Here is a 23536-nt window from a genome sequence, read left to right as displayed (position 1 = left end):
TTTGACTTCAGGTCAGGGTAGTAACAAGGTCGGGATATTGAGCCCGACAGACAGTACTGTCAGGCTGTCAAAGTCGGGATTGTTAAGAAGGAAGGACAAGGAAGCCGTGGCTTGTCAGAATCAGACAGATGGATGTCCTGTCGCACCAACAACGACGTTGTGCGAGTAGCTCCTCGTCGGGCAGGTAGTACTTGAAAGACTCGAGAGCACCCGATCCGAACGTGGACGCGCAACGAGGGAAAGGTACACAGCAGACAGAGACTTGGGGCTAGAAGACATGGAAGGTCGAATAGATCCCCTTCGGAGTCTGGATTTATTCGCTGTGGGCATCCGCCGCGGTGCAATTGTGTAGAGTCCGAGTCCAATGAAAAGTGTTGTCGACGACAGTGATCGGGATCACTTACAAAAAGACAAGAAAGTCGTCGCTTGTTGACTGACCCCCTGCCCCTGGTTATAGTGGGGCCTTTTATACACTCACTGCCACCTCCGCCGGGACATCAACAACGGTACCGAGCTGCACACACCACACGCACGAACGCACGACTCGCTCGGCAGCAGGTGCTGAAGAAAAGCGAAATCTCGCTTATGTGCAACATCGTACGCGTTTGGATTCGCGGTCGTCAATAGGTGGTAGCCTTTTTCTTTTTCGCCCTCAACCACCGATCTGGAAGTTAACATCGGTGGCCCAATTTGTACCTGCGTCTGATCCAAATTGGGTTCATCATCCAGTGATGCGATGCCGAACTTGGCCGGGCATGTAACTCGATGCGTTGTCCGTCTTTGGCTTTCATCGCTTCATCGAATGAGACGACGAGTTGCGGTCAAGACAGCTTTGACTACAACTATTATCCCAACCTACCTTTCCACGCTTTCGTACGTTAGTCCCGTCGCTTGCGCTCATCTGGAGGCTGAAAGAGAGCCACTGGAACGCCACAGACCACCACAATCACCACCATCTCTTTGGCAAATTCGATTGGTCCACCGAGTTCACCCAATGAGAGCTATGGAAGGCTAATGGAAGCACAAAGTCGGCTTCATGCACCGAGCCAATGCGCAGCCAGCAGCAGCAGCGAAAAAGATGCGCAAGACAGGTCCCCTGCATTCTACAGCATGTACGTACCTACCTTATAAAATGCGCCATTCAATAATTGATCACCATGCTTCTCGCCTACCCACCTGCTTGCCTTTCTCGTCCACATCCGTGTAACCAAGCCCCAAGCTCCCGTTGGTGATGGCCTCTTTCGGGACCCCTGTCGACCGTCGTCGTCGAACGGTCATCCACGCCCCTGCTCCACTCCGCATGCATCCCCAAGGTACGAGACACTCTGCTTGTTTCAACGTCGAAATCCTCGAGGACAACACTCATCGACAGTCTCATCATCCACCATGGTCGGCTCATCCAACGTCCTTGAAGGAAGTGAGGGGAGAAGGCTATTGAAGCTCGAGGACGGCACAGAGAGACACAACAGGACAGCCACAAAAGCCTCAAAAACACCACCATGAACAAAGAAGCATGGGGGTCGGCCTCTTTACCCCTGACCCAGCTCTCCCAAACCGTCGTTAGCTACTGTAGCAGTTTACGCACAGCACTAGTGCCAGCACGGCCACCACGAGCACTACCCAAATGGGAACATTGGGACTTATCCGGCTTCCTTTTTTGTTTCCTCTTCCAACCTTCTCAGCCCTCTTTTCTTTGAGCCATTGCTCTTTTCTCTTCTCCGGTCTCTCCTCAACGTGGTAAACAAAAGACAAGGGTACATGGTTTCATCTCCGCAGCCGAGCCAACCATTAGGACGAACCACGATCCCCCCCATGTCTCTTTGCTAGTGTCCGCTACGCCCCCAGCTTCCATTCTGGCCAGAACACCCGCAGACTCTTCTGCAACCGCCGACCGGCATTGCATCTCAGATTCATAGGTGCCCCCCGGTCCTTCGTCCCATTGGTGTCCCATTGTTCTGTCCCTCGTCTTATATTTACCCGCCTACGTACCCATATTGGGTTTTCCTGGTCCATCCCACCCTTTGGCCTTTCTTAAAAGAGAGCTACTACCTACCACGGGACGCCGCCCTTGGACTGGACCAGACAGATGCCAACAGAGACTTGTTAGCTCACCCTCCCCCCCAACCATCCCGCCTTGTTGGGCCGCCGCCATTCATCAGTCATCACCACTCCCCGGTCACCCTACCTATCCGTCGAGGAACTGGCTTGCAGTGATATAAAGACGGGAAAGGAACCCCCACTTGCTTCGCTCGCTCGCTGCTGCCATCGCTTAACCCCCCGTCCTGGTCATCAACAAAAGGGAGATCGACAGACCTACCGACTACCAACCAGACCATACCGAGACACACGACACACACAACCGATCTGCCTGTCTGACCCGGCCGATCGGGAATTTTCTAGTCCTTCGTTTTACACCTACTACAACTCGAGACCTGTGTTCCACAGAGTGATGTACCACCAACTGCTACGACACTCTGTTACAGCCGTGACATGATGATGTACTTGTTTACCACCCCTTTTTCGTCATCAAAGCCCCGATGGGCCCGGGTTATTGTCAGTTTGGTCGTCGTCCTGCTTTGCCTTATTAGCCAGGTAACAGCACGAGCACTGGCCATCGAAATCAAGGATGACTTGAGCACCTTCATCGACTTTAACGCCCCATTGGATATCGACACCTCGGAACCACCAACCATTAGTGAAGGAGAATGGATCTTGCTATCACCGGAACAGGCGGAGTTGAAGCATGGGGCTGGGGGGTTGAGAAAGCGTGAGGAAAAGGAAACGACCTCCTCTCATACCGGTACCGGTACCGCAGGCGCCGTGGCATCCGGCTCCGTGACAACCACCTTCCAAATCGCCGTTTCCACCATCACCGAGAAACCAACTACAACCACTTCAACCACCACCGCCTCCCCGGCAACCGAGACCGCCGCCGTATCGAGCTCTTTACCCAAATTCTTCGACGGCAGTTTATCCGCCAACTTTGTTCCCAACAGCAACTGCCCGGCCTTTCTCAACTCGTTTCTCAACAACCAGACTTTCAACCAGTGTTACCCGGTCTCACTATTAATGCAGGTCCGTTTTGCCCTCCCCCCTTTCCTTTTCCCTTATAATATTCCCCATGCTAACACCCCCCCACCAGGGCTCCCAATCCTTCTTCCAAGCCCAACGCTCCCTCGTCTCCCTCACCCGCGTCCTCGACGTCTCCTGCTCTCCCAACGTCACCTTCTGCGCCACTTACCTCTCCTCGCTCGCCTCCGATCTTTTGTCAGACTCCAACTGCGGACCCGATTACAGAAACGGCCACACCGTCGTTCGCAACGCTTACGTCGCCATGATCGCCTACGCCCCCGTCTATTCGGCAACCTGTCTCAAGGACACCACCACCCAGGGTAGTGAGGAGGGGTATTGCTACGCAAACGCGGTAATGAACTTCACCAACCCCAGCTCTGTGTATGTCTACCACCTGGCGCTGAACGTCAGCTTGCCCGGGTCGACGGTGCCGACTTGTGGCGGATGTTTGAGGGAGACGATGCAGGTTTATCATGAGGCTGCTGCGGACCGACGGCAACCGGTGGCGGGGGTGTATGTGAAGGCGGCCAAGATGGTGAATGTGGTTTGTGGAGTGGGGTTTGTTAATGAGACGTTGCCGGAGGCGGAGATTGTGGTGTCGTCGAGTTCGGCTGTTGTTGGGATAAAAGGGTTGGGGGCGGTGGTTCCGTTTTTGACGACGGCGGTTGCGGCGGTGTTGCTCGTATGATGATGAGGATGTGCGGCTTGGACGAATTGTTTTCAAAGGCAGGGACGGCATCGATGCTGCCTGTCTGGTTGGGACGGAACTGAACAACAAAAACACTTAATGGCTTTTTGTCTAATGATAATCAACGGTATGTACAGGAAGGAGGGAGGCATGATAGCCTGGATCTGGACGGGATGGGACGGGATGGGAGGGGGTTCGGATCGGAAGCCAAAAGCTACCACCGCGCTACACAAAGCAGCGCCAAAGCAAAGCAAGCGACGGAGTTATAGATGGATTGAGATATGATGGGCAAAACGACCTGGTTTTTCGGTCACGGATTTGGAAATTCTCGGTTCTGGTTCTTGGATATACTTTAAGAGGTGGTCTATTCGTACTGTAAAAAAGGTCTTGTCGGACTGTACCCCACCCAGTCCATGTACCTTGCATCGCCCGCGACAATTGCCGTGCAACCGCGATAGCAATTGCGACAGAAACTGCAACACCCATTGCATTACAATTGTGACCGCAATTCAATTCCGACCATATCAGCAATTGAAATTCTGATAGAAGTAACTTTGCTATAATGATACTAAATGTTGCAGTTCATTTTCAATCGCTGTTTCAATCGCTGTTGTAATCGGAATTCAATCGCGGTCGCAGTTGCATTGCATCTTAGTGCTGTAGTCACTGTCGCAGTCGCTGTCGGAATGCATTAGGTGCTGTGGTCGTTGTCGTCCGGGCGCGATTCCAATGACGAGGTACATAGTCAAATCTGGAGCGATGGAAATGGCCATTTCTGATTGGCTGCACGGGGTTGGGATGAGTGGGGTACAGTCCGACAAGACCTTTTTTACAGTACGAATAGACCACCTCTACTTTAACGACCTCGGAGACGGCGCTTGATAGATACCCTTTTCTTTCTCTTTCTATGGATATATCTCAACCATGGCAACCTTTGGATATTCTTCATCTAAAATAGTATCCTCTTTGCCAAACATATAGCCAATCACAAACTGGTTAAACAAACCACCTTTCAGAGCACTTTGATACACTAACTCCAATCTTCGGGCATGTTTTCGTTGCTTGCTTGTTGTTGTGTATTACCGGATGTGTGTGGAGTTAGTTGGTGGTGTAGCACAGTTGTCACAGCTCTCTCCGTATATTTGTTGGCTAGGGTGATTTGAGATAATGGCTATCTTCAACCCATTCGAATACCTCCTCGCAAAACAAGAGCCGGCCGAGTATGGTTGGTGTAAAACTGTTTACACCTACCTGTTCACTAACAGAGTGAACGGCTCAACTGAGAGAGAGGGAGGTAGGTAGACGAAGATACACACACCTCAGTCGCCCCCAACCAAGATCGTGCTTACGATCACACGAACGAACAAGCGGAAAGACTTTCTTCACCGCTTGACTTCAGACCCCTTAGAACTAGATTTCCACGTATCTGTAGGTATCAATCCAACTACCTACTACATTGATGTCGAATATGTTTTTTCTACTCATGATGGCATAGGTATGTATAGATAGCATGTATATCAGAGTATAGTTCTATTCCCTCGTTTCAACCACAACCACAACCACAACCATCGCAACGAGTAACGAGCACCGAATGGCATGGCATGGCGTGGCAAGCGAGTGTCCCAGGTCTCTAGCTTATATTCTCCGTCGTCGAACCGTCGAATGGTGTCCAAGCTTTTCGTTGTCATCCATCTCTTCCCTTGTCCTGTGCCTTTTTTTGCACCAGTTTGCACCCGCCCGCCTGTCCGGTCCGGCCGGCCGGCTGCCCTGTCTGCCTGTCTGCCTGTCTGCCTTTTTGCTTTGCTCCTCCTGAAGAGCAAGACAAAACAATGAATGCCATGAATGGTGAACCAACCGCAAGTGATGAAAATAATGCCATATAATAATCCCCACTAGGAATTATATAGGGTAGATAGATGAAATCCAAACGCCCTTTACGCCTTTGTTTCTCCTCTCTCACTCCGGGTACTCCCAATTCAAGAACGCCGTTGCCGATTGATGCTTTTTCCATTTCTTTCCGTTTCCATTTGTTTTTGAGACCTAACGCCTAAAGGAAGGAAGGAAGGAAGGAAGGAAGAAAGAAAGAAAGAAAGAAAGAAAGAAAGAAAGAAAGAAAGAAAGAAAGAAAGAAAGAAAGAAAGAAAGAAAGAGAAAAGGGATAGAGTAAAGATAGGGCTCTGAGTATGAGCTTGAAGTAAGCAAATAAGCAACTGCAACTTTGCAGCCTGCGTGCGAGCATTCCTGCTAGGTGTGTGTGTGCTGGCTGTAGGATGTATCTGACGAACGTTTGTGTGTGAATCCAGCACCATCACCACCACTGTTACCACGTAATGCAGTATTGCTTTCTCTACCAATAGAAAATCCTCCAAGATCAAAAAAGGGGGCAGGTGTGTGTGTGTGTGTGTGTCCTTGACTAAAAGCCAGCCAGCTATACTGGTACCCCTTGTCCACCAATCATAGCAAATTGCCTGCCGCCTATATGTTGGTGACTGTCGAATTGTTCATACCATCGGCCCATCCATCACCCAGTCCATCACCGTTCTAAGCCTGATATAAGATAATATGTTGCTGATGAAAGCTGAAATCCTAGGAAAGCAATAACAAGAACCCATGCCCGTCCGTCTGTCCGTTTTCCTCCGGGGCATTATACGTGCCGATTAGACTGACCAAAGGGAGCATGATGAATCAGAAAACCACCAACCGTTCGGACCGTGTACCGACCGATTTTGAGTATATGACCAACCAACCGACCGCCAACCGACCAACCGACCAACCAACATCAACCGGATAAGCGAGTAACCACCAACCCAACCACTGTTTCTATTGCCAACCAACCAACAATGCTTTCAGGATGCGGCTGGCGGTTGGCCATTGGCCTCTTCATGCAAACAACCGATAAAAAAGCCATTCAAGCATTTTCCTTTCAATGTTGCCTTTCTTTCCATAAATTGTTCTCAATAACCCTTAAATTCTTTTCAACGCACCCAAAAGAAAAAGAAAAAGAAAAAGAAAAAAAACCTTATAAAAGCCGTAGTTAACGACTGACGGGCTTCTAGTGTGCCCCTTGCTTATTACTCTGCTCCTCACGATCAACGTCCATCCCATTACTCTCATCGGAAACAGCAGGTGATGCCTCCGAGGTATGATGGGTCTTGGTCCCATTTACTCCGTTCACCTTGCTGGTCGCAGCAGCCGCTCCCTGGACCGCAACGCTCACCCGGCGCTCTGCTTCCTCGTCCTCCAGCCTCTGGGCTTCTTCGTTCTCCCTCATTAAGGCCTCCTCTTGCTCGCGCATTGACCGCTCCTCTTCTGTGAGCGGGGTATCCGTCGGCGGCGGCGGAGGGGGCGGAGGGCTGGGAATCGAGTCTTCGGTTATCGAGTCCTCCTTGACTCGCTTCGGTGAAGGTATCGCTTCGGATGCCGGTGCCGGAACCTCTTGCTCTTCCGCACGCTTCCTCTTGCGGTCTGGGCTGGAGGTGGCAGGGGTATTGTCACCCTCGTCCTCCACGTCTGTAAGGACGATATCTCCATCGGCGTCGGGCTGCTGGTTCTTGACGGGGGCACTGCTGGCGCCGTTAAGGCCAAGTGATAACCTAGGTTCCATTGCTGAACCGCCGTTATTAGGCGAGGGGGCGCCGGAAGATGATGACCCGGCTTTCTGTGCAGCGCGCTGCTCGTTTTCCCTGTGCTTGACCACAGCACGATCAAAGAATTCCTTAACAAACTTCTTGATCTTCTTCGCCTGGTTGGAGGAGATAGTTGTGGGATCATCCACACGGCGGTGCTTGTAGTCGGACGCAACCACTTTCTTGTTGATCTCACGGCCGAACCGCTTAAGGTCTTCCTTGGGAAGTTTTCGGTGAAACTTGTCCATAACGTATTTCACATGGGGAAAGAGCTGAAGGCACCTTGGTCAGCACCAATGCAAGAGGAAGGGGGATTGGTTTACGGGGCTGGACATACCGTGTTCTCGTAGATCTTCATCTGTTTCTCGATCGGAAGAGACCTCCACTTCTCCCTCTTACCATTGTCTGGCACGGGTGTATTGGACTTGGGAGTTTGGTTCGCAGAATGGCGGGGCGTTGGCTCCTTAGTCAAGCTGTCGATGATATCCTGCAAAGCCTTTTGGTTTTGTTCCACCTTGGCAGAGGCCTTGGGCACGTCGACAGCAGGCGTTGTGGGCCGCTGCCACTGGGTGTGGCCGCTCTTATCGTAGAAATAGTATTTGCCTGTGCTATCAGTGGTAACAAACCATCCTGCAGGAAGATTTGTTGGAAGCTTCCGTGGTCTTTGGTTGTTGAAGTAGTTCATGTTACGTTGGGGAATGTTGCTGCGGGGACCAGTGGGCACGACCATGTTCTCGAACGGATTGACGGGTCTCGAGGGATGCTCCTCGTGATTGACGTTGCGGCGGTCATCCTCAAACGAGTTGGTGGTTACGGGGGCGGAGGGGTCGAGCTTCTTGCGCGGGATGCGATAGGCTGTCTCCAATCTGCTCCATTCTTGAAGCAATCTCTTGGACTGCGACGCGACATCCTCATGATCGGAATGGGTGAGGGGCTCGACAGCGGCTTCGATGTTGGAGTCGGTAATCTTGTTCTTGGTAATGCGGGGGAGTTGATACAGGATGTCGAGGATTTGTAGTACGACATTGGTGTCTTCCTTAAAGGTGTTGAGGGTTGTCTTCAAAATCTGGTATCCGTGCATCTTAACCACCCGATTGCGGACATGGTCATTATCCGCGTTCTGAAGACGGCCGAGCAACTTGACGGCAATCCATTTCTCCTTGCACTGCATGAGTGTGGCCATGACCTTGGTGACTCCCTCTTCATCGAGGCCACGAGGCTCGAAGCGGTTGATATACTCTTCATCGTCCTCGGTAGCCTTCTTCTTGCGGGGCTTCTTGGTGGTGGCCGCCACGGCCGTGTCCCAGCTGTCTCCATCTTCGATACCAAGCGCCTCGATGGTGGCAGGAGGTAGTTTGGTCGCACGCTCTGTTTGGGTTTTGCCGCCAATGAAGCCGGTGCAGTTTGGTTCACCGCAGTAGCAGGGCTGCGGGTCGGCGCCGTAGCGGTCCACATTGTAGTTGAACACCAGTTCCTCACCGGCCTTGATTGCGCGCCCGGCAAAAATGCCCATGCGCAGCTTGTCCCCAACCACCCACTTGTCGACATAGCAATTCGGATTGCACGAATGGTTGCAAAACCTGCCGAGGTTGCCCTTCTTAGTGGCATCGACGAACTCGGATTTGGTTAGTGACATGAAGTAGAAGTGCTTGATGCCCTCCTTGTCGTACTTGATCATGCGGCTGCGAAACGTCGGCTCGTTGATCACCTCGCCAATGTACTCGAAAATGAAGTCGTTAACTTGCAAATCCGTGTTTGCCCTGAGGCCGAACCCCTTCTTTTCCGTCTTGATGACCGACACGTCGGCATACTGTTTTCGTTGAAAGCGCTGATTCTGGCATCCGGCACCACAGTTGCAGTCGCCGTCAACGCACTCCATTTTGGTGGCCCGATTGATACAGTCTGAATCTTCCCCGCAAGCATGGTTCATATCTCCGCCTATACGATGAGCCAGGTGTCAGTAAACGGTCAGGGGGCAGGCGGCGGGCGGGCGGGAGGCGGACACGACGCTAGCGGCCAGGGGAAGCTGAAGATATTTTCACTTACGCCATTCTTCCGCACAGTCACAATCCAACGCGTCATGCTCGGATGCACCCATGTTCTTTGAGCCATAGAGACAGTCATGAATGACCTGGAAATGTGTGCACGCCTCTTCCCTCACGTCGGGGAGATGGCTGAAGAGCACCGGTTCCCTCTTCATGTTCTTCTGAGACGCCTTTCGCGAAGGTTTTTGTGTCGGGGCATTTTCGGTGGGAGTTGCTGTGCTCTCACTCGCGGCCTTGTGTTCGTCGGGCGACATGCTTGGGGGTCTCGAGTTTCCAGTCTGGGAGCCGTTTGGCGTGGCCGCATTGCTGGCGTTGCTGGCGCCATCCCGTTTTAGCTTGGAGCCATTCATCTTGGAGTGCTCCTCCGACTTTGATCCCTTCGTCGAGTCCGGTGTGTGACGGCCGTCCTCCATGGTGGATGCAGCAGCTGGGGTCGCCCTGCGCGCACCCGAATAAGGGACTGTGAGTAGTGGTTCGGTGTGTCTGTGTGTCGAGGGAACTTAGGGCACGTTTGCTGTACGAAGTTGGCAGTCGAGGAAGAAAGGTGTTGCCAGGGCTAAGAAGGTGCAGATCGAGAAGGCAACCTAGAGAAAAGGAGACGGTCGGCGGAGTCGGTAGGCTTAGGCGCAAAGGTCATGAGAAGGTGAGAGTGGAGCGAGCGACGGGCTGAAAAAGAAGGTGACGTTTCGGGGTGCTGGAAGGTGAAGCGGCGGTAGAATGATGCAAGTTGATGTGGCCGAGTAGTCGGTTAAAGCGTGTGGTGCTTTCGTGGTGCTTTCGTGGAGGGAAGGAAAAGACGACGGTCGCTGGTGCCGTTATTCTTCTGTTGCCGTTGCGGTGTTGTCTTGGCTCCTTGATCTTTGCGACAGCATGCTCAACTGCGACTGGACCGCTGGCTGGCGACTCTGGATGCTGGAGGGCGTTGGAGGCGACGAACTGTCACGCTTCAGTTGGGGTGAAGCAATTATTGTGAACTGTTGGATTATGGCTCGGGGCAAATATGCTGCCAGAGAGAGAATCGAAGGGTCGGCGACGACGGTGGACGTAAAAGGGAACTGAATGGAGCAGACGACGCGCAGGGCCGAACAAGAGGGAGTCGCTGTTCTCGGCGTGCCAGTTGCAGTCAGAATTCTGAGGGTCTGGGGACGAGCGTAGCAATGGGAATTGTTCGTTCGCGGCGTCGGCGCTACTGCCAATTGGTATCGGCCCAGGGTCAAAGAGATCGCCATTCAAAAGTCCAGTCCACTGCCAGAGTGAGTCTTGTGGCAGGCAATCCGGCTGGGGCCGTGCCACCGTGTAGCTGTCCGGTACTGTGCCGGTGAGTACCTTAGTTTTGCCTGCCGCAGACCTCCACATTTTTGGCAGCCTCGGCAGCCCACGACGGCCCGGCAGCTGAAAACCAATAGCGCTCGGCAGCTGCTGACCCCACCATCAATTGGCGGCGCAATGGCCTGGAATTCCCATTCGACCGGCAAAAAGTTCACCACTTCATCACATCAATTGACAGGGCAATGCTTTTGGATGTGTGGGCGTTGGGCAGCGATTGTTCAGCTATGCGACGTGAGAAGAGCCCTGTTGTTTCATCAACGGGCAAGGGCTTCTCTCCAGAGGGAATTGAAACTGCGAATGGCCCAGTCCGGAATTGGGAGGCCTTGGTGTCATGTCTCTTTCACGTTGTCTTGATGGAGAGAGGATGCCTCAAGCAGAGCGGGAGGTCGGGTCAGGTTTGAGGACATCCGGATGGGGAAGCTCAGGATCCAGGACGGATTCCGGACATAGCAAACCCAACCCTCCATGTCATCTTCACGTCTCTCAACACCGATGACCGACAACATCAATGAGCCCAAAGGGTCTGCATTGTATGTAGGTACTGGCGTTCTCGTCCCAACCTGTGCGCCATCGCCATCTGTGGAACAATAACCACATATCGTGTCCCTTCCATCGGAATTCGAAACTCCTGCTGCAACTGCGTGGCGCTCTTTGCAAACCACTGGTCACTTTTTCAAGCTTACAAGTTGCCTGGTGAGTGAGATACTGCGATGGGTGTAGTGTCTCTGACGGTTTCCGGCTTTGATATATGCTGTACCTACATATCTGATTTCATATGTCAGGGACCGTCCTTTGTGTGCAACGCAGTTGAACCATGTTCTCCCTCCTTTCTGGAAGGACCTCGGCGACACACCCCCATAGTGTAGCACCTCGCCTCGGACCAAAAGATATTTAAAAACAAAAGAGACATGGAACAGGGCGAAACGCATAAACATCATATGCAACCCGGGCGCAGACAGGGCACAACATTGACAGCAAAGCGAACACGACGTAATGGGACAGCCAGCCAGCAACCTAATAAGGCCGGTATCTATATAGTTGATGGCCCGGCAAAGCCTGATATTGCTGGAAATGTTGCCAGATCCGTCCGCCCTGCCGTGCTCTTTGCCATGGTCCCTTGGTGTAGCAAAAGTGTGTGCTGTGCTGTGCTGGACGTGCTGGACCTTGCTGCTTGGTGCCCTGCCAGCTCATCTTGCAGCAGCTTTATGTGGAGAAGTGTCCGAGGTCACTGCAGACATTTAAAGACGCTCATGGGATTCCATGTTGTGGACCGCCATCGCTGTTTCTTCCAGAATTCTCGTGGAAGCTTCACTCATTCCGACGAAGACGACGGCGACGGCGACGGCGACAACTTCTCAAATATCACATATCACTCTTTTTCATGAACCCGGACGATGCGGCTCTTATAAGGACGAACGCTTGACGTGTGCTCCTCAGCTCGTGTGATGGAACATGGCCGCGCAAACACCCTCATTGGCGAGCCTTTTCAGCACAGCGTCCAATGGTCGCCGAAACAGGCCTTTCCGACCTCTAGTCAGTGGATACTCGAACTACCGACCGCAGAGATCAATGGGCCAATTGAACAAAGTCTTGCAAAGACGTCGCAGCTCAGCTTCAACAGAATTTCCTCGTGCGACTTGATAGCAAGACGAGAACCGGAAGACCAAGCGACCGAGAGGGAAAAGAGGCTCAGCGTTTCCTCGACTGCGACAGGACCGTCATTTTCGCCGCCGCGATCTTGGCTCACCGACCGAGGGGCAGGACGATGAGGGAGCGTGAAGAGAGGTGTCGCTGAAAATCTCGGACAACGACGGCCGGAAGAAAAAGGGTCGGGGGTTGGTTGGACACGTTCGCCCGAGTTGGGTTGGGTTCGCAAAAAAGGGTCGCCGCCAAATCTCACTCACCACCGTCCACCACCATTCACCACCACTACGACCACCACCATATCCGTCTGCTGGCCACACTTCCCCAGAGCAGCCGCACCCTATCATGGCGGCAGACCAGCAAATGGGGGGTCACATGTGCAGCTGCACGCTGTTCTCGGATGCATATGGCTGTCCATTCATCATCAGGCCAATCTGCAAGCCTGCAGGCGACATGTTATGAAGGACATTTCGAGCATCCCTTTGGGTGCTAGATGCGTATCAAAGAAAAGAGTCGAGCTGACGAGAGGTCGACAGCGGAAAAAAAAAAAGTGATGGTCAACGGTGGACGGTGATGGTGGTGGCCACCAGGAGGTTTCCCTTTCCGTCATGGAAATGCTGGGTAACCTGCCATGAATGTCTTTGGAGGGGTGGAGGGGATGGTGCTGCCATTTTGAAAGAGCCATGCTGAATCTGGATGGATAGTCAACACGGGCGACGACGCGGCCATTGAAGCATGGCGAGCATGGGATCGGAGAGAGGTCGAAGTGGGAGTGGTGCATCCATCGAACGTGGGGCCAAGCATCCCTCCGGCCATCATGTATGGCGGGATCCATAGCGGGACCCCATGTCCCTCATGTCAACCCTCCCCATTATACATGCATTCAGGCGCATCATCCCATTCCCATTGCAGCGCTGTCATGATGGATGGATCCGATGCCACTGCAACCGTTGGAGGCTTGACACTCGACAGTCGACAGAATTGCAGTTTCGCAGTAGATTCACGGTCGCGACGGCAAGCACCCTCTTCCCAACCCGGAAACCGATACAGTCATTTCGTCGACCATGTCTCAGCTTCCCGGCTTTCGGTCGCAGTTCGCAGCGGCAACACTCCTCAGCGGAACCGCAGAAGCCGTCCGTCCATTGCGTCGTCGCCGTCATTCCTCCCTCTTTCTCCTTCGTTCCTTTTTCCTTATTTTTTCCTGCGGCCGGATATTTTTGTTTAGCTGCTGAAGTAGCTCGTTCCCTTCGGCCCGCGCAGAAACGCGTTACGACGTTCCAAGACCGAGGTGGATACTGGAAATGTTCATGATCGGTCACGGATGACTTTTTTTTGCATCTGCTTGGTCGGTTGTCAAGTTGTTTCATCAACATTGGAGGTTTGGGTTGCGACGGGAGGAGGGGGGAGTTCCCGTCAGCCAAGGTCTCTCTGCCCGAGACAGTACTTCCATACTGTACCCTTCTTTTCAGAGCGAGAGTTTGCTGGGCTAACTGGGTCGCGGCCAGGCCCTTTGAGGTGACCAGGTGGTCAACCTGGGTGTTATCGACATGACGGGAATGACGGGTCCAATATTTGTCCTCCATGTCCTCCCCATTTCTCCAAGTTCTGGTCGAATCAAAGTTGAGGTGGAAAAGTACTCCGAAGTCGCAGTCAACTTTCGATACCTGATACTGACTTTCATCGGCTGAGCAGCCTTCAAGGCTGGACGGCACTCAACACGACCAAAAGTCACGCGTCTATCATTATTCGCCTTCAGATACATGGATCGGCCCCGGCCCGTCGTCCATTTCCTGCCTTCGGCTACCTCCCGTCAATACATGCTTGCTGCTGCTAGTGTTGCTGCTGCTTGTCGGGTGTGTATTTCAATCTTTCCTTTTCGCGGCAAACTGCTTGGCTTGGGCGAATCCACACCACCATTAAGACACACACGGATATACACACTACACACACACTCACTCACACATGATTATTACCTACATACTTGGCTACATCCACCGATACCACCGCGATCAAAAGGCAAGGCCTGGAGGAAGTAGCTAGTGGGCCGGCAGCACCCTTTCACCACACGCGCAGTCACTTGATCTGCCCGCTTGCAGCTGCAACCGCAATCTTACGAGACACCCTTGTCTACCTTGCAACTATCCCTCTTTGCGCTCCGCGTTGCGTAACTGGACGACACAAGTGGGAACCTAGACCTGGACAGACAGTTGCGCCAGTCGAGATCTCACCTTGTATCCGGTTATCTGACGGTACTCGCTGCATGGGATTATCTCAGAAAAAGGTGCGAGTGTTCAGTACGCGATCTCTCAGAAAATAGAAAGTCGAATCTGTTACAGAACCGTTGACCTTGACAGGCCACCCCTGCGAAACACGCCGACTGGACAAGGAGTGCAAAGCTGGACGGCGAGGTCAGCCAGGTGAACAAATCTGGGGTGTTGTTTGTTGCTGTTGTTGTTCTTGTCATTATGCTGGTCCTTCCCTTGTCGCTGTCGCCGATTTAACCTCAGTCAAATCCCATCCCATCCCATCCATTGCGCCTGGACAGCCGGACCGGGGTCATTTCAACACCAAGTGGAGCACTCACTAACACCAACATTGGAAACCGGGGCGCCCACCACCCCCCGTGCGACAGTGCAACAGTGGAACATTGACAGAGACAGCAACATCGTCTCGCCTGCCATCCAACTGGACAACATCTACTCGCCCGCCCGTCGTCGCTCTCCTCTACGGTAACTCGAAACTCCGGGAAGACGCGCGCTTCCCACTGTACTGCTCGCGTCTCTTTGCCGCCTGCCCTGCTCGATTCCAGGCTGCCGTCCTCCACTCATCTCCCGGTCTGGCGAGAGTGTCTTGGACTTAGAGTCGCAAGAGGGATCTGTTCGCTCGCTTCGCCCACCCCCTGGTTTTCGTGACCCCACGGCCGTGGACATGACGGATTAACGCCTTCTGGCACTACTGACTGCACATACATATCTCGACTCTGGCTGTCGAACTTCGTTTCATATCTCACCTAGTACACTGACCCCTGTCGTCCCCATTCCCGTCCGTCCACCTTATCCTGGATGCCCTGCAGGCGGCGCGCGCGCAGTTGAGTGGGAGCAAGCAGGTTGTTGTTGCAACAAGCACCACTACCCACAAGCCTGCCTCCACTATCAAGCAGGAAGCAGCAGCATAACATCAAGCACCATCAAGCACCATCAAGCACCACCAGCTCCAAGCAACTTCTCAGCTTGACTGCCGCAAGCAACAATTCCCCCTATTCGTATATGAATGAGGCCGCTTCGCCACTGCGACTCTGCCCCGTCTTCTCCGATCACGAGTGTCGCCCCCGGTCCTGTTGCCCGCCCGACGAATAACAAGTCATATTTGGCCCTCGACAAATGACTAGATATCATTCGGCCATTTCTCTTTTTGTCCTTCGTTTTTTCCTCCCTCCCGTCGACGACAGACTCCAGGAACCAAACCTCCATCATGGAGTCGTCGTTTGATGAGGAAGAAAAGGTATGAATGCTTCTTTCCAAGTTGGCTCTATATTCCCCCGCCCCCGCCCCTCGCTTACCCATGTCTCTTCTCGCACAGCGCTTCCTCTTGGGGGAAATCATCAAGGTTAGCGTCAATGTGGACGACATGATAGACTTCATCAAGCAGCATAACATCCATCAACCAGACTGGCACTCTATTCAGATTCCTCGAGGTGAGTCAAGGATTGTTTTACGGCCGAAAAATATGTACTGCAGCCTCTAACTTCAAGAAATGTGTAGGGAGGACCGTGAATCAATGCATTCAGGCTTACAACTCCATGGTGAGCAGGCCGTCGTTTCAGAGACCGATACTGTCGCCGCAAAAACGGAACTCGGTCGATGACTCGGAGGACCATTATGCAAAGAGGCGTGCAGTTGGCCCCGCGGAGGAAAGGCCGCCATATTCGCCCATGCGACCATACGGCCATCAACCATTTCCCACTCCAATAGCACAGCCCGTGAACATCCAGCCGCGGCCTAACGGTCTCCCCTCGCCAGGTATCCCTCCTCCGGCATCAGCTCTGAGCGCGGCTCCCACCGGTCGGAAACGGGGTCGTCCCAAGAAAGATGAGAGTCGAGCCCGCCAAAACATGCCGCAACCCAACCAGCCGATTGCGCCGGCACCCATTGCTCCATCGCCGAGGACTGTTGTTTCTACTTCTCAGCCGCTCAGTCCCCTCAGCGCTGGTTATCATAATTACAACTCATCGTACCGGTACTCGCCAATCGCCAGTCCGTATGATCCGGTAGCGGCAAGCAAGAGTGGGCAGCATTCGTTACCACATCCCGAGAGCGTACCCCGAACTCTTCATATGACGTCCTCTTCATTAGAAATTGGCCCACGGTTGGCAGGTGATTACAGTTCTAGCTGGCAGAGTACTGCATCAGGCAGGGAGCAACAACAGCACCAACAACAGCAGCAGCAACCACAAACTCCCACGTCTCTTCCCGCGCCGATGGAGCCTCCCGTATCATCGCATCACTCCTCGTACCCTACTAACCGAAGCCCACGTTTATCATCGGGATTTGGAGGAGGAGGAGGAGTGTCACAACAACATGGTCAAACTAGAGACACGGCACCCACAGCTTCCGAGCAGGGAAGATCGTCTGTTCAAACGACATCGGTTTGATACCCATTTGACATTTCAACGCGACCTTTTCTTTCCGATTTTTTCTTTTCTTCTTGTTCCCCGTTATTCCAGGATTTCATCGAGTTCTCTATCCCATGGAACTTGAGAACGGGTTGGACAAGGCAGGCCATCTTTTCGACAGGAAAAGGAGGAGTGTGCCTTCTAGTATTCAGAGTTTTTATTTGGTTGCGGCGGTCATCTCCACTTTTCAGCATTTGCTCACGGGTTCCATCACAATCATCGCATCAGTGTTTTGCGGGCTTTTGTCCTTTTGTTTTGCTTTTACCCTTTTCCTTTATCCTCAGTGTCTATCCTCTTGTTTGGCGTTCTGGGCATGGAATGGAATTAATACGCGTGCATGTCTGTGGCACATGTCTTTACACTCTGCGACTTCATCATGATACCCACGCACACATACAGGCTATTGGTCATGTTCTTGAGAAGAGGGGAGGCTGTACGGCTAGTCAAGTCGATGAGGCATGATGGAGTGCCTCGAATGGTTGAGCGAACGAACATACGGATGGCTATTCGTGGCGCGATGTAATTTCTACGGGCTGTGGGCTATGTTGGACTTAATGATACGGTTTTGGTTTGGTGTTCTTTCTTTCGGCGATCACGAAGTGTTTGCATTGATGTTCGCGCCTTCCACGCCAGCAATCAAACTTTCCACCTGGCGTACCTACCTTCTTGTATGGAAGAATCCGGTAATCAACATCACAGGAGCGGTGTATGATCGAATGCCCCATCACAAATATCATGTCGACGACGATTTCAACGCCCAAAAATGAAGCAAGAACCAGGAGGGTTATCATCATGAACGGCAGTTGCACCCGATGTCTGGTCTGATCAGTGCGGGTCTTGCTGCCTTTGCAGGCCAAAGGGGAAACGCACCTTCCTCTCAACACTGGTTTCTTCAAAATTTTCATCCAACGCCGAGGAAGGCGCTCACGATCTTAACAAATGAACGTGGACGCTGACATCCACTTTGCGAAGGAGCAGCTTCCTCCATGATAACCTTCCCACGTGGGAAGCAACAGAGGGTCGAATGAAGGCATCAGTTACTTACATCTTGTATGACCGCCTGCCTTCCAAGTCCTTCATCTTCCCCTCACTCACAACCATTGCCGGAGATTTCTCCGTCAACTTCAAGTTCAGTCATTTCGTCGTCTCTCTCCTCTCGCATCCCACACATCCTGGCACACTCAGATCATTGACGTTCTTGTTCTCCAGTCCAGATCCTTGGTCTCCTTCAGTTGGTTTCTTGCTCCTTGCAGCTTGCATCATCTACACCTCCCACCACAACATCGGTTGATTCATCAAACACGCCATCGGGACAACTTCAAGATGCTCACCACCATGATTCCCGGCACCCTCATGCTGCTTGCTGCTGCTCCAGTCGCTGTCGTCCAAGCCCAAAACATCGTCCAGCAGCCGACCGTGTACAAGACTGTCACCGTCCCCGTCGACCTGGTCAATTCTCCCAATGCCCAGGCTGCCGTGACCACCGTCGCTCTTTCAACCGTCACTGTCTTTGGCAGCGAGCCCAACTCTGCCCTTGCAACGATCGTGATCTCGCAAGATGCTGAGGAGAGCAGCACTGCTGCAATTTCCAGCAGCGGCCTCACTTCCTCGGCTCCTTCTGCATTTCCCTCTCTAACTGCGAACGGAACCTCTTTCGGAAACTTCACCAACACGACATGGCCGCTAGACAATTCCACCTCTGTCACCTTGATCGACCCCACTGGCACAGATGTGGGTGCCCAGGAAAGCAACACTGCTCATGACGGCAAGCCTGTGGACACTACTGGAAATGCCAAAAGTGCTGCATCCTCCGAGACTCATGGTCTCCTTGGTGGGTATGTACTTACCAGACCTTCACTGCACTCTGTCTCCTTTCTCTGAGCTTCCTTCGTTGAATCGCATGACTAACGGTTGTGGACAGGGTTATCAGAGGCATTGTTGTTGCTTTCCTCGTTGCTTTGGCCCTTTGATTCCACTACAGAGCAACTACGGACACAGGACGAACCAGCCTCCCCTGTTTCTCGGACAGCAAGAGCATCCCGATTTACACATGAGGAAGAAGGCTGCGGAGGAGCTACTACCGCGACAAGTAATGTTTATGTTGATGGCTCATGATCCATTCAAGGATCTGGTTCTCGAATATTCGGTAGATTAGCAGCAACATCTGCACAAAGAGTCGAGATAATCTTCATAGGGCCCATATCTGTTATGTCACCAATACATTACTTCCTACCCTATCAAAGTTGCAGTGTCTCGGCAATCCCCTTGGAAGTTCCTCACATGATGATAGGATCGATCCCAAGCCATGTCTACCGTAAGTAATTTCTCTTCATGCTCTCTTTTTTTATCCATGTGTCCGATCACTGCTTTCCCAGGTACCATCGAGCCAGTTGCTTAACCACATGGCCCCTTCACTCGCAACGGTTACCGTAACGGTCATGGACGGTACCCACAAGGAGACTAGCCTGGGAGGCATGGACTCGCCTAGACTTTTCACTGCCGGTAAGTTCAGCCGAGGTCAAAGCCTCCACCCCGAACAAGCTTTGTCACAACCGAACGAGACCCCATGGTCAGTGCCCTCGCCTCGGTCCGGGCCGCACTCCCCGTCCTGGACATTTAACCAGGATCTGTTCGACAGTGAACTGCGCAATGTTGATTTAACTCCTTAATAGTACGGTTTCACAATTACCTTCTTGGTGCCCAGACCATCCAAGCCTCATTTCCCAAGGAGCGATTTTTGTTGATCTCGATATCTCCTCGGTTTATTCCGTGCTTTGTTGCCCAATCGGGAACAAAAAGGGAGCCTGATTACGCATAGTCCAGGGCTGAGATTCCATAGGCCCTTCCACTTCGTCACGTTTATGCTGCCCTACAGCTGAACGAATATAAATCAGCTCACACCGCACCATTAGCAAAGGTACGTATCTTTGACTGTCCCGAGAGACCGGTCATTGGCTTGAATGCCGTCGTCGCATATAATGATCTGGTGATGCGTTCGGTGTTGTTCTCCGAAATCCTGCATTTCAATTGTCCATTTTTGTAAGGCTTGTGCAGCTCGGCTAGGTCAACCATTCTATCGGGTTTATTAGCAAAGATGATCTCCTCATCCATTAATGGCAATGTTAGCCGACGGGAAAGGATCAAAAAGTCGTGCACTGAATGTCGGAGGAGGAAACAAAAGGCGAGTTCTCAGTCATCCTGTTATTCTTGAGGAAAGCTTTGTGTTAACCCCTTAGGCAACAGTGTCAGCCACCGATATCACCAGGACAGCCATGTCCTAACTGTGCGAGACGATGGCCAAGAGCCGAGTGCATATTTCCCCTGGAACTGAGCACATGTGCCAGTCTTGCTGCTCTTGGTCCGGGTGGCATAAAAGTCACGTCCGCTCAGGAATTGGTGATGCGAGTCAAGCGGCAGCCCGAAAAGCTTCATCATCCTAGCCAGTGGGCTGTCTATGTTGTTTCTGATTCTGACAGGAAATACAAAGCTGGGAAGCAACGCTATGATGAAACCCACGGCGACAGCCCAGCAAGCGATTCTTCGACGGAATATGGCGTAGCTGAATATCGAGGCGAGGTGATGACACATAGCAGGGGATGTAATGCCGAGTACGGGAAGGGAAAGAATCACGCAGGAGTGTCACTGAAGAATGGTCTGGGACTGGGAGGTGTATTGACGTCTATCACAAGTTGTCTGGGAAGTTCTCACATTGACGACAGTCTGAGGAATACCGAATTAATGCATTACTGTAAGTCCACTTTTCTTACTCTGAACGCTCGGTTGGCATGGTGCTGACATGTTCAAACTCGCCGTAGTCCTCGACTTTGTGGCTCCCAACCTTGTCTCAATCGAAGGAGACTACACCCCACCCCTCTTTCGTCAACAGGTGCTCCCGTGGATGATGCAATCGCAGCTATTTCCCAAGATTGGCATACTCATGGCTTCAGTTTTCCAAGCCTTTGAACGAGGTTATGATGCTGAAAGCTATCCAGAGCCGCTGGCTATCAAAGTGAACGTGCTGGGAATGATAAACCGAGCTATCGGGAGCGGAGTATATGAGTTGGATGACGTAGTGAGGTCGATCATGAACCTGGCTGTTATCGAGGTGTGTTCAAACGAGCTTCTCGACTACCCCATAACGTATATCAGTGTGTGCTGACATGTGGATAACCGGACAGTGGCTATGGGGTAAAGAAGAGAGCCTGGTTGCGCACTTGAGAGGGCTCAAGTATCTCGCTCGGCCAGCAGACGGCCGACCAGGCTTGAGCGACCCCATGTCTCTTGGAGGCCTTATGCTGTAAGCTCGACTTCCTCAGCACCCTTCGTTGCCATGCTACAATTACCGAAAGTCACAGCAAGCTAATGACAACCCTACTATCAGTGTGGATCATGCAGTAGCCATTACCTATGAACGAGATCTCCTCATACACGATCGAAATGACCCCCAGCCTCCACATATGCCAAACCATAACATACCGATTCCTTTCCTTTCCCCCCTACTACCCGATCTTCGCATCTCATTCCTGCAGAGCATGCATGCTCTCGGCTTGACATCCACTGCAGCTCACACACTGAGCCGTATTCTCCGTCTGACGGCAATGATCATTGAACCAGCCTCCGCATCCTCTCCAGGATCGGAGCCAGTTGACCCCATCCCTACCACCACCATAAGAGCTATAGCATCACGTCTTTATGGACTCTTAGCCTCAGCGCCTATCGAACCTGATCTCGTTACGCAAACCATCCAGCTCTGTGCCCTTATATTCACCACCTCCATCTCTACCATGCAGCCCATATCCGCCCTCAAAACCGAAGCCCAGTCGCAAACTCTGTATGAGAACATCCTCGCTGTTGGTCCGAAAAGATGGAAAGAGATTCCAGGTATCTTTCTCTGGGTCTTGATGGTGGCTTCGCCGCATCCGAAGAACCCGCCTCGAGAGGTGCTTGAGTCTGGTGATGTGACGAGGTGGGAGCTCAAGCGGAAGTATTTGGTGCGGAAGATGTCGACAGCTTTGCAGGTTATTTCGCAGGAGGATTTTGGGTTGGGGATTGCGTATTTGAGGGGGTTTTGGGCTGTTCAGAGGTTTGTTGTGGAGGGGAGCGATGGGGGCGAGTGGAGTGAGAGTGAGGGGAGTCCATGAATACAGAGCGTCGAGGAGTGAGAACGGGGGTGGGGGTGACAACGGGAAACATGGTGCCGGTAAAGGAATCGGCTGGATGGAATGACAATGCCGCTGTTGTGTGTGAGATTGAAGCTTTTAGAATTTGACCTGCTGGTCGGGTATTATACTCTTCTTCTATCCAGTATCAAGTAAACAAAAACAGTTTACCTTGCTTCCTGATGATGCAAAACCAGACCCAAAACTCCCCCGAACTCCTTTTGATTGAAACAAAATATAAAAAAAAGGCGTCAAATCATCCATCCATCCTCCTTCCCTCATCCTCGTCTCACTCCCTTATCAATGACCACCCTGACTCCCCGATGAATTCCTCCTATTCTTACTCCCGCTCCCATTTTCGCTCCCATTTAAATGCGACGAATGCGACGAATGCGGTCGCGAGCCATGTGCATGATGTAAATGCAGCACATCCAACCCCGCCAGCACCATCCCTCTCAACCCCGACAAAAGCGGACTCGGTGGTCTATGACCAGTCTCTGAAGTAGGTGACGAAGTAGCAGAAGAGATGGTTGTTGTCGTCCCCAATCGTTGTGTTGTCGCTGTGGTTGCGGTACTTTGTTCGTGGTGCAGATCAAAGTAAGAAGGATCCCAGCGGTAGGCTTGCTGGCGGGGAGGAGGTGATGGACGAGGAATTTCGGCTGTGTGGTGGTGGATCCGCTCGAGACGCTCGAGACGCTCGAGGTCGGAGGTCATCATGTGGTAGTATTCTTGGTCTTCCATGGGTGGTGTTGTTGTTGTTGTGGTTTGGTTTGTGTTGTTTGGTGTTATTTGTGTGAGGGGTGATATGTGGTGTTTGGTGTTTGGTGTTGTAGTGGTTGTTAGGTGCTTGGTGATTGATGCGTGAGGTCGATACAACTAGAGGTAGGTATCGTTTGTCTTGGCAACTGAGTGGAAGTTGTGGTAGTGTCGATTGTGTTGATTGTGGTGTTGGTGGTTTATGCTGTGATAGTGGTGATGGTGTTTAGCACAAATAACCATGAAAAGTAATGTATCACTGTATCGATGATGCTCTGTAGTAAACAATGCTTGCTGGTGATCGAAAAGGTAAGTTATTCCAGAACAAACGAAGGGGATTCAATCCCCCTCAAATACATATGTCCCTTTCGTCTAAACATCGTCAAGTCATGGCCACCGCCGACGGGCGGTTACGGCCATCGTTCGGTTAGCCCACACTCACAGGGTCGTTACAGGGGGAAAGCAAATAATCCGGGGAAAGCGTAGTAGAAACACAAGATCTGAATGATTCAAACGGGTTCTTTCAGATAACATCAGCAGTTTTT

General features: G+C 52.2%; 8 protein-coding genes across 8 annotated transcripts; 4 read left to right on the top strand and 4 right to left on the bottom strand.

The window, feature by feature from the left end:
- The first annotated feature begins 2221 nt into the window (after positions 1-2221).
- On the top strand, positions 2222-3873 carry B0H65DRAFT_266911 (uncharacterized protein). Its single transcript, XM_062822694.1, has 2 exons — positions 2222-3075; positions 3143-3873. The coding sequence occupies exons 1-2, from the start codon at positions 2491-2493 to the stop codon at positions 3758-3760; spliced, it is 1203 nt and encodes a 400-aa protein (XP_062679597.1). The 5' UTR covers positions 2222-2490; the 3' UTR covers positions 3761-3873.
- A 1375-nt stretch (positions 3874-5248) lies between these two features.
- Positions 5249-5809, bottom strand: B0H65DRAFT_473121 (uncharacterized protein). The gene is made up of 2 exons (XM_062827180.1): positions 5484-5809; positions 5249-5454 (listed from the first exon to the last, which is right to left on the bottom strand). The coding sequence occupies exons 1-2, from the start codon at positions 5769-5771 to the stop codon at positions 5278-5280; spliced, it is 465 nt and encodes a 154-aa protein (XP_062679596.1). The 5' UTR covers positions 5772-5809; the 3' UTR covers positions 5249-5277.
- Positions 5810-6440: 631 nt separating this feature from the next.
- On the bottom strand, positions 6441-10045 carry B0H65DRAFT_266879 (uncharacterized protein). Its single transcript, XM_062822692.1, has 3 exons — positions 9433-10045; positions 7724-9324; positions 6441-7658 (listed from the first exon to the last, which is right to left on the bottom strand). Exons 1-3 carry the CDS (start codon positions 9842-9844, stop codon positions 6813-6815), a joined length of 2859 nt encoding a protein of 952 aa, XP_062679595.1. The 5' UTR covers positions 9845-10045; the 3' UTR covers positions 6441-6812.
- An 884-nt stretch (positions 10046-10929) lies between these two features.
- B0H65DRAFT_473117 (uncharacterized protein) lies at positions 10930-12034 on the bottom strand. Its single transcript, XM_062827179.1, has 2 exons — positions 11543-12034; positions 10930-11453 (listed from the first exon to the last, which is right to left on the bottom strand). Exons 1-2 carry the CDS (start codon positions 11696-11698, stop codon positions 11244-11246), a joined length of 366 nt encoding a protein of 121 aa, XP_062679594.1. The 5' UTR covers positions 11699-12034; the 3' UTR covers positions 10930-11243.
- Positions 12035-15875: 3841 nt separating this feature from the next.
- B0H65DRAFT_510748 (uncharacterized protein) lies at positions 15876-17055 on the top strand (the record flags this gene model as incomplete). The annotated part of the gene is made up of 3 exons (XM_062828432.1): positions 15876-15905; positions 15984-16098; positions 16166-17055. 3 exons carry the CDS (start codon positions 15876-15878, stop codon positions 17053-17055), a joined length of 1035 nt encoding a protein of 344 aa, XP_062679593.1.
- Positions 17056-18399: 1344 nt separating this feature from the next.
- On the top strand, positions 18400-19046 carry B0H65DRAFT_444632 (uncharacterized protein; the record flags this gene model as incomplete). Its single annotated transcript, XM_062825692.1, has 2 exons — positions 18400-18911; positions 18998-19046. The coding sequence occupies 2 exons, from the start codon at positions 18400-18402 to the stop codon at positions 19044-19046; spliced, it is 561 nt and encodes a 186-aa protein (XP_062679592.1).
- Positions 19047-20655: 1609 nt separating this feature from the next.
- Positions 20656-22217, top strand: B0H65DRAFT_430605 (uncharacterized protein; the record flags this gene model as incomplete). The annotated part of the gene is made up of 4 exons (XM_062824891.1): positions 20656-20824; positions 20892-21181; positions 21255-21373; positions 21458-22217. The coding sequence occupies 4 exons, from the start codon at positions 20656-20658 to the stop codon at positions 22215-22217; spliced, it is 1338 nt and encodes a 445-aa protein (XP_062679591.1).
- A 159-nt stretch (positions 22218-22376) lies between these two features.
- B0H65DRAFT_266752 (uncharacterized protein) lies at positions 22377-23326 on the bottom strand. The gene has a single exon (XM_062822691.1). The coding sequence runs from the start codon at positions 22974-22976 to the stop codon at positions 22536-22538; it is 441 nt and encodes a 146-aa protein (XP_062679590.1). The 5' UTR covers positions 22977-23326; the 3' UTR covers positions 22377-22535.
- Positions 23327-23536: the final 210 nt, after the last annotated feature.

The sequence above is a fragment of the Neurospora tetraspora genome, assembly GCF_033439725.1.
Source record: "Neurospora tetraspora strain CBS 560.94 chromosome Unknown B0H65scaffold_6, whole genome shotgun sequence".
Classification (NCBI taxonomy): Eukaryota; Fungi; Ascomycota; class Sordariomycetes; order Sordariales; family Sordariaceae; genus Neurospora; species Neurospora tetraspora.
Note: the sequence above shows the minus strand (reverse complement) of the source record. Positions and strands in the feature narration are given on the sequence as shown.

Bases quoted from the DNA above. Each gene is read 5' to 3' on its own strand.
- B0H65DRAFT_266911 (XM_062822694.1), top strand. From the start codon at position 2,491: ATGATGATGTACTTGTTTACCACCCCTTTTTCGTCATCAAAGCCCCGA. The intron at 3,076-3,142 runs GTCCGTTTTGCC...CCCCCCCACCAG, and splicing joins CGGTCTCACTATTAATGCAG to GGCTCCCAATCCTTCTTCCA.
- B0H65DRAFT_473121 (XM_062827180.1), bottom strand. From the start codon at position 5,771: ATGGAAAAAGCATCAATCGGCAACGGCGTTCTTGAATTGGGAGTACCC. The intron at 5,455-5,483 runs GTGCAAAAAAAG...GGACAAGGGAAG, and splicing joins AGGCGGGCGGGTGCAAACTG to AGATGGATGACAACGAAAAG.
- B0H65DRAFT_266879 (XM_062822692.1), bottom strand. From the start codon at position 9,844: ATGGAGGACGGCCGTCACACACCGGACTCGACGAAGGGATCAAAGTCG. The intron at 9,325-9,432 runs GTAAGTGAAAAT...CTCATCGTATAG, and splicing joins TGACTGTGCGGAAGAATGGC to GCGGAGATATGAACCATGCT. The intron at 7,659-7,723 runs GTATGTCCAGCC...AGGTGCCTTCAG, and splicing joins TGAAGATCTACGAGAACACG to CTCTTTCCCCATGTGAAATA.
- B0H65DRAFT_473117 (XM_062827179.1), bottom strand. From the start codon at position 11,698: ATGATGTTTATGCGTTTCGCCCTGTTCCATGTCTCTTTTGTTTTTAAA. The intron at 11,454-11,542 runs CTGACATATGAA...TATCTCACTCAC, and splicing joins TTGCACACAAAGGACGGTCC to CAGGCAACTTGTAAGCTTGA.
- B0H65DRAFT_266752 (XM_062822691.1), bottom strand. From the start codon at position 22,976: ATGGAAGACCAAGAATACTACCACATGATGACCTCCGACCTCGAGCGT.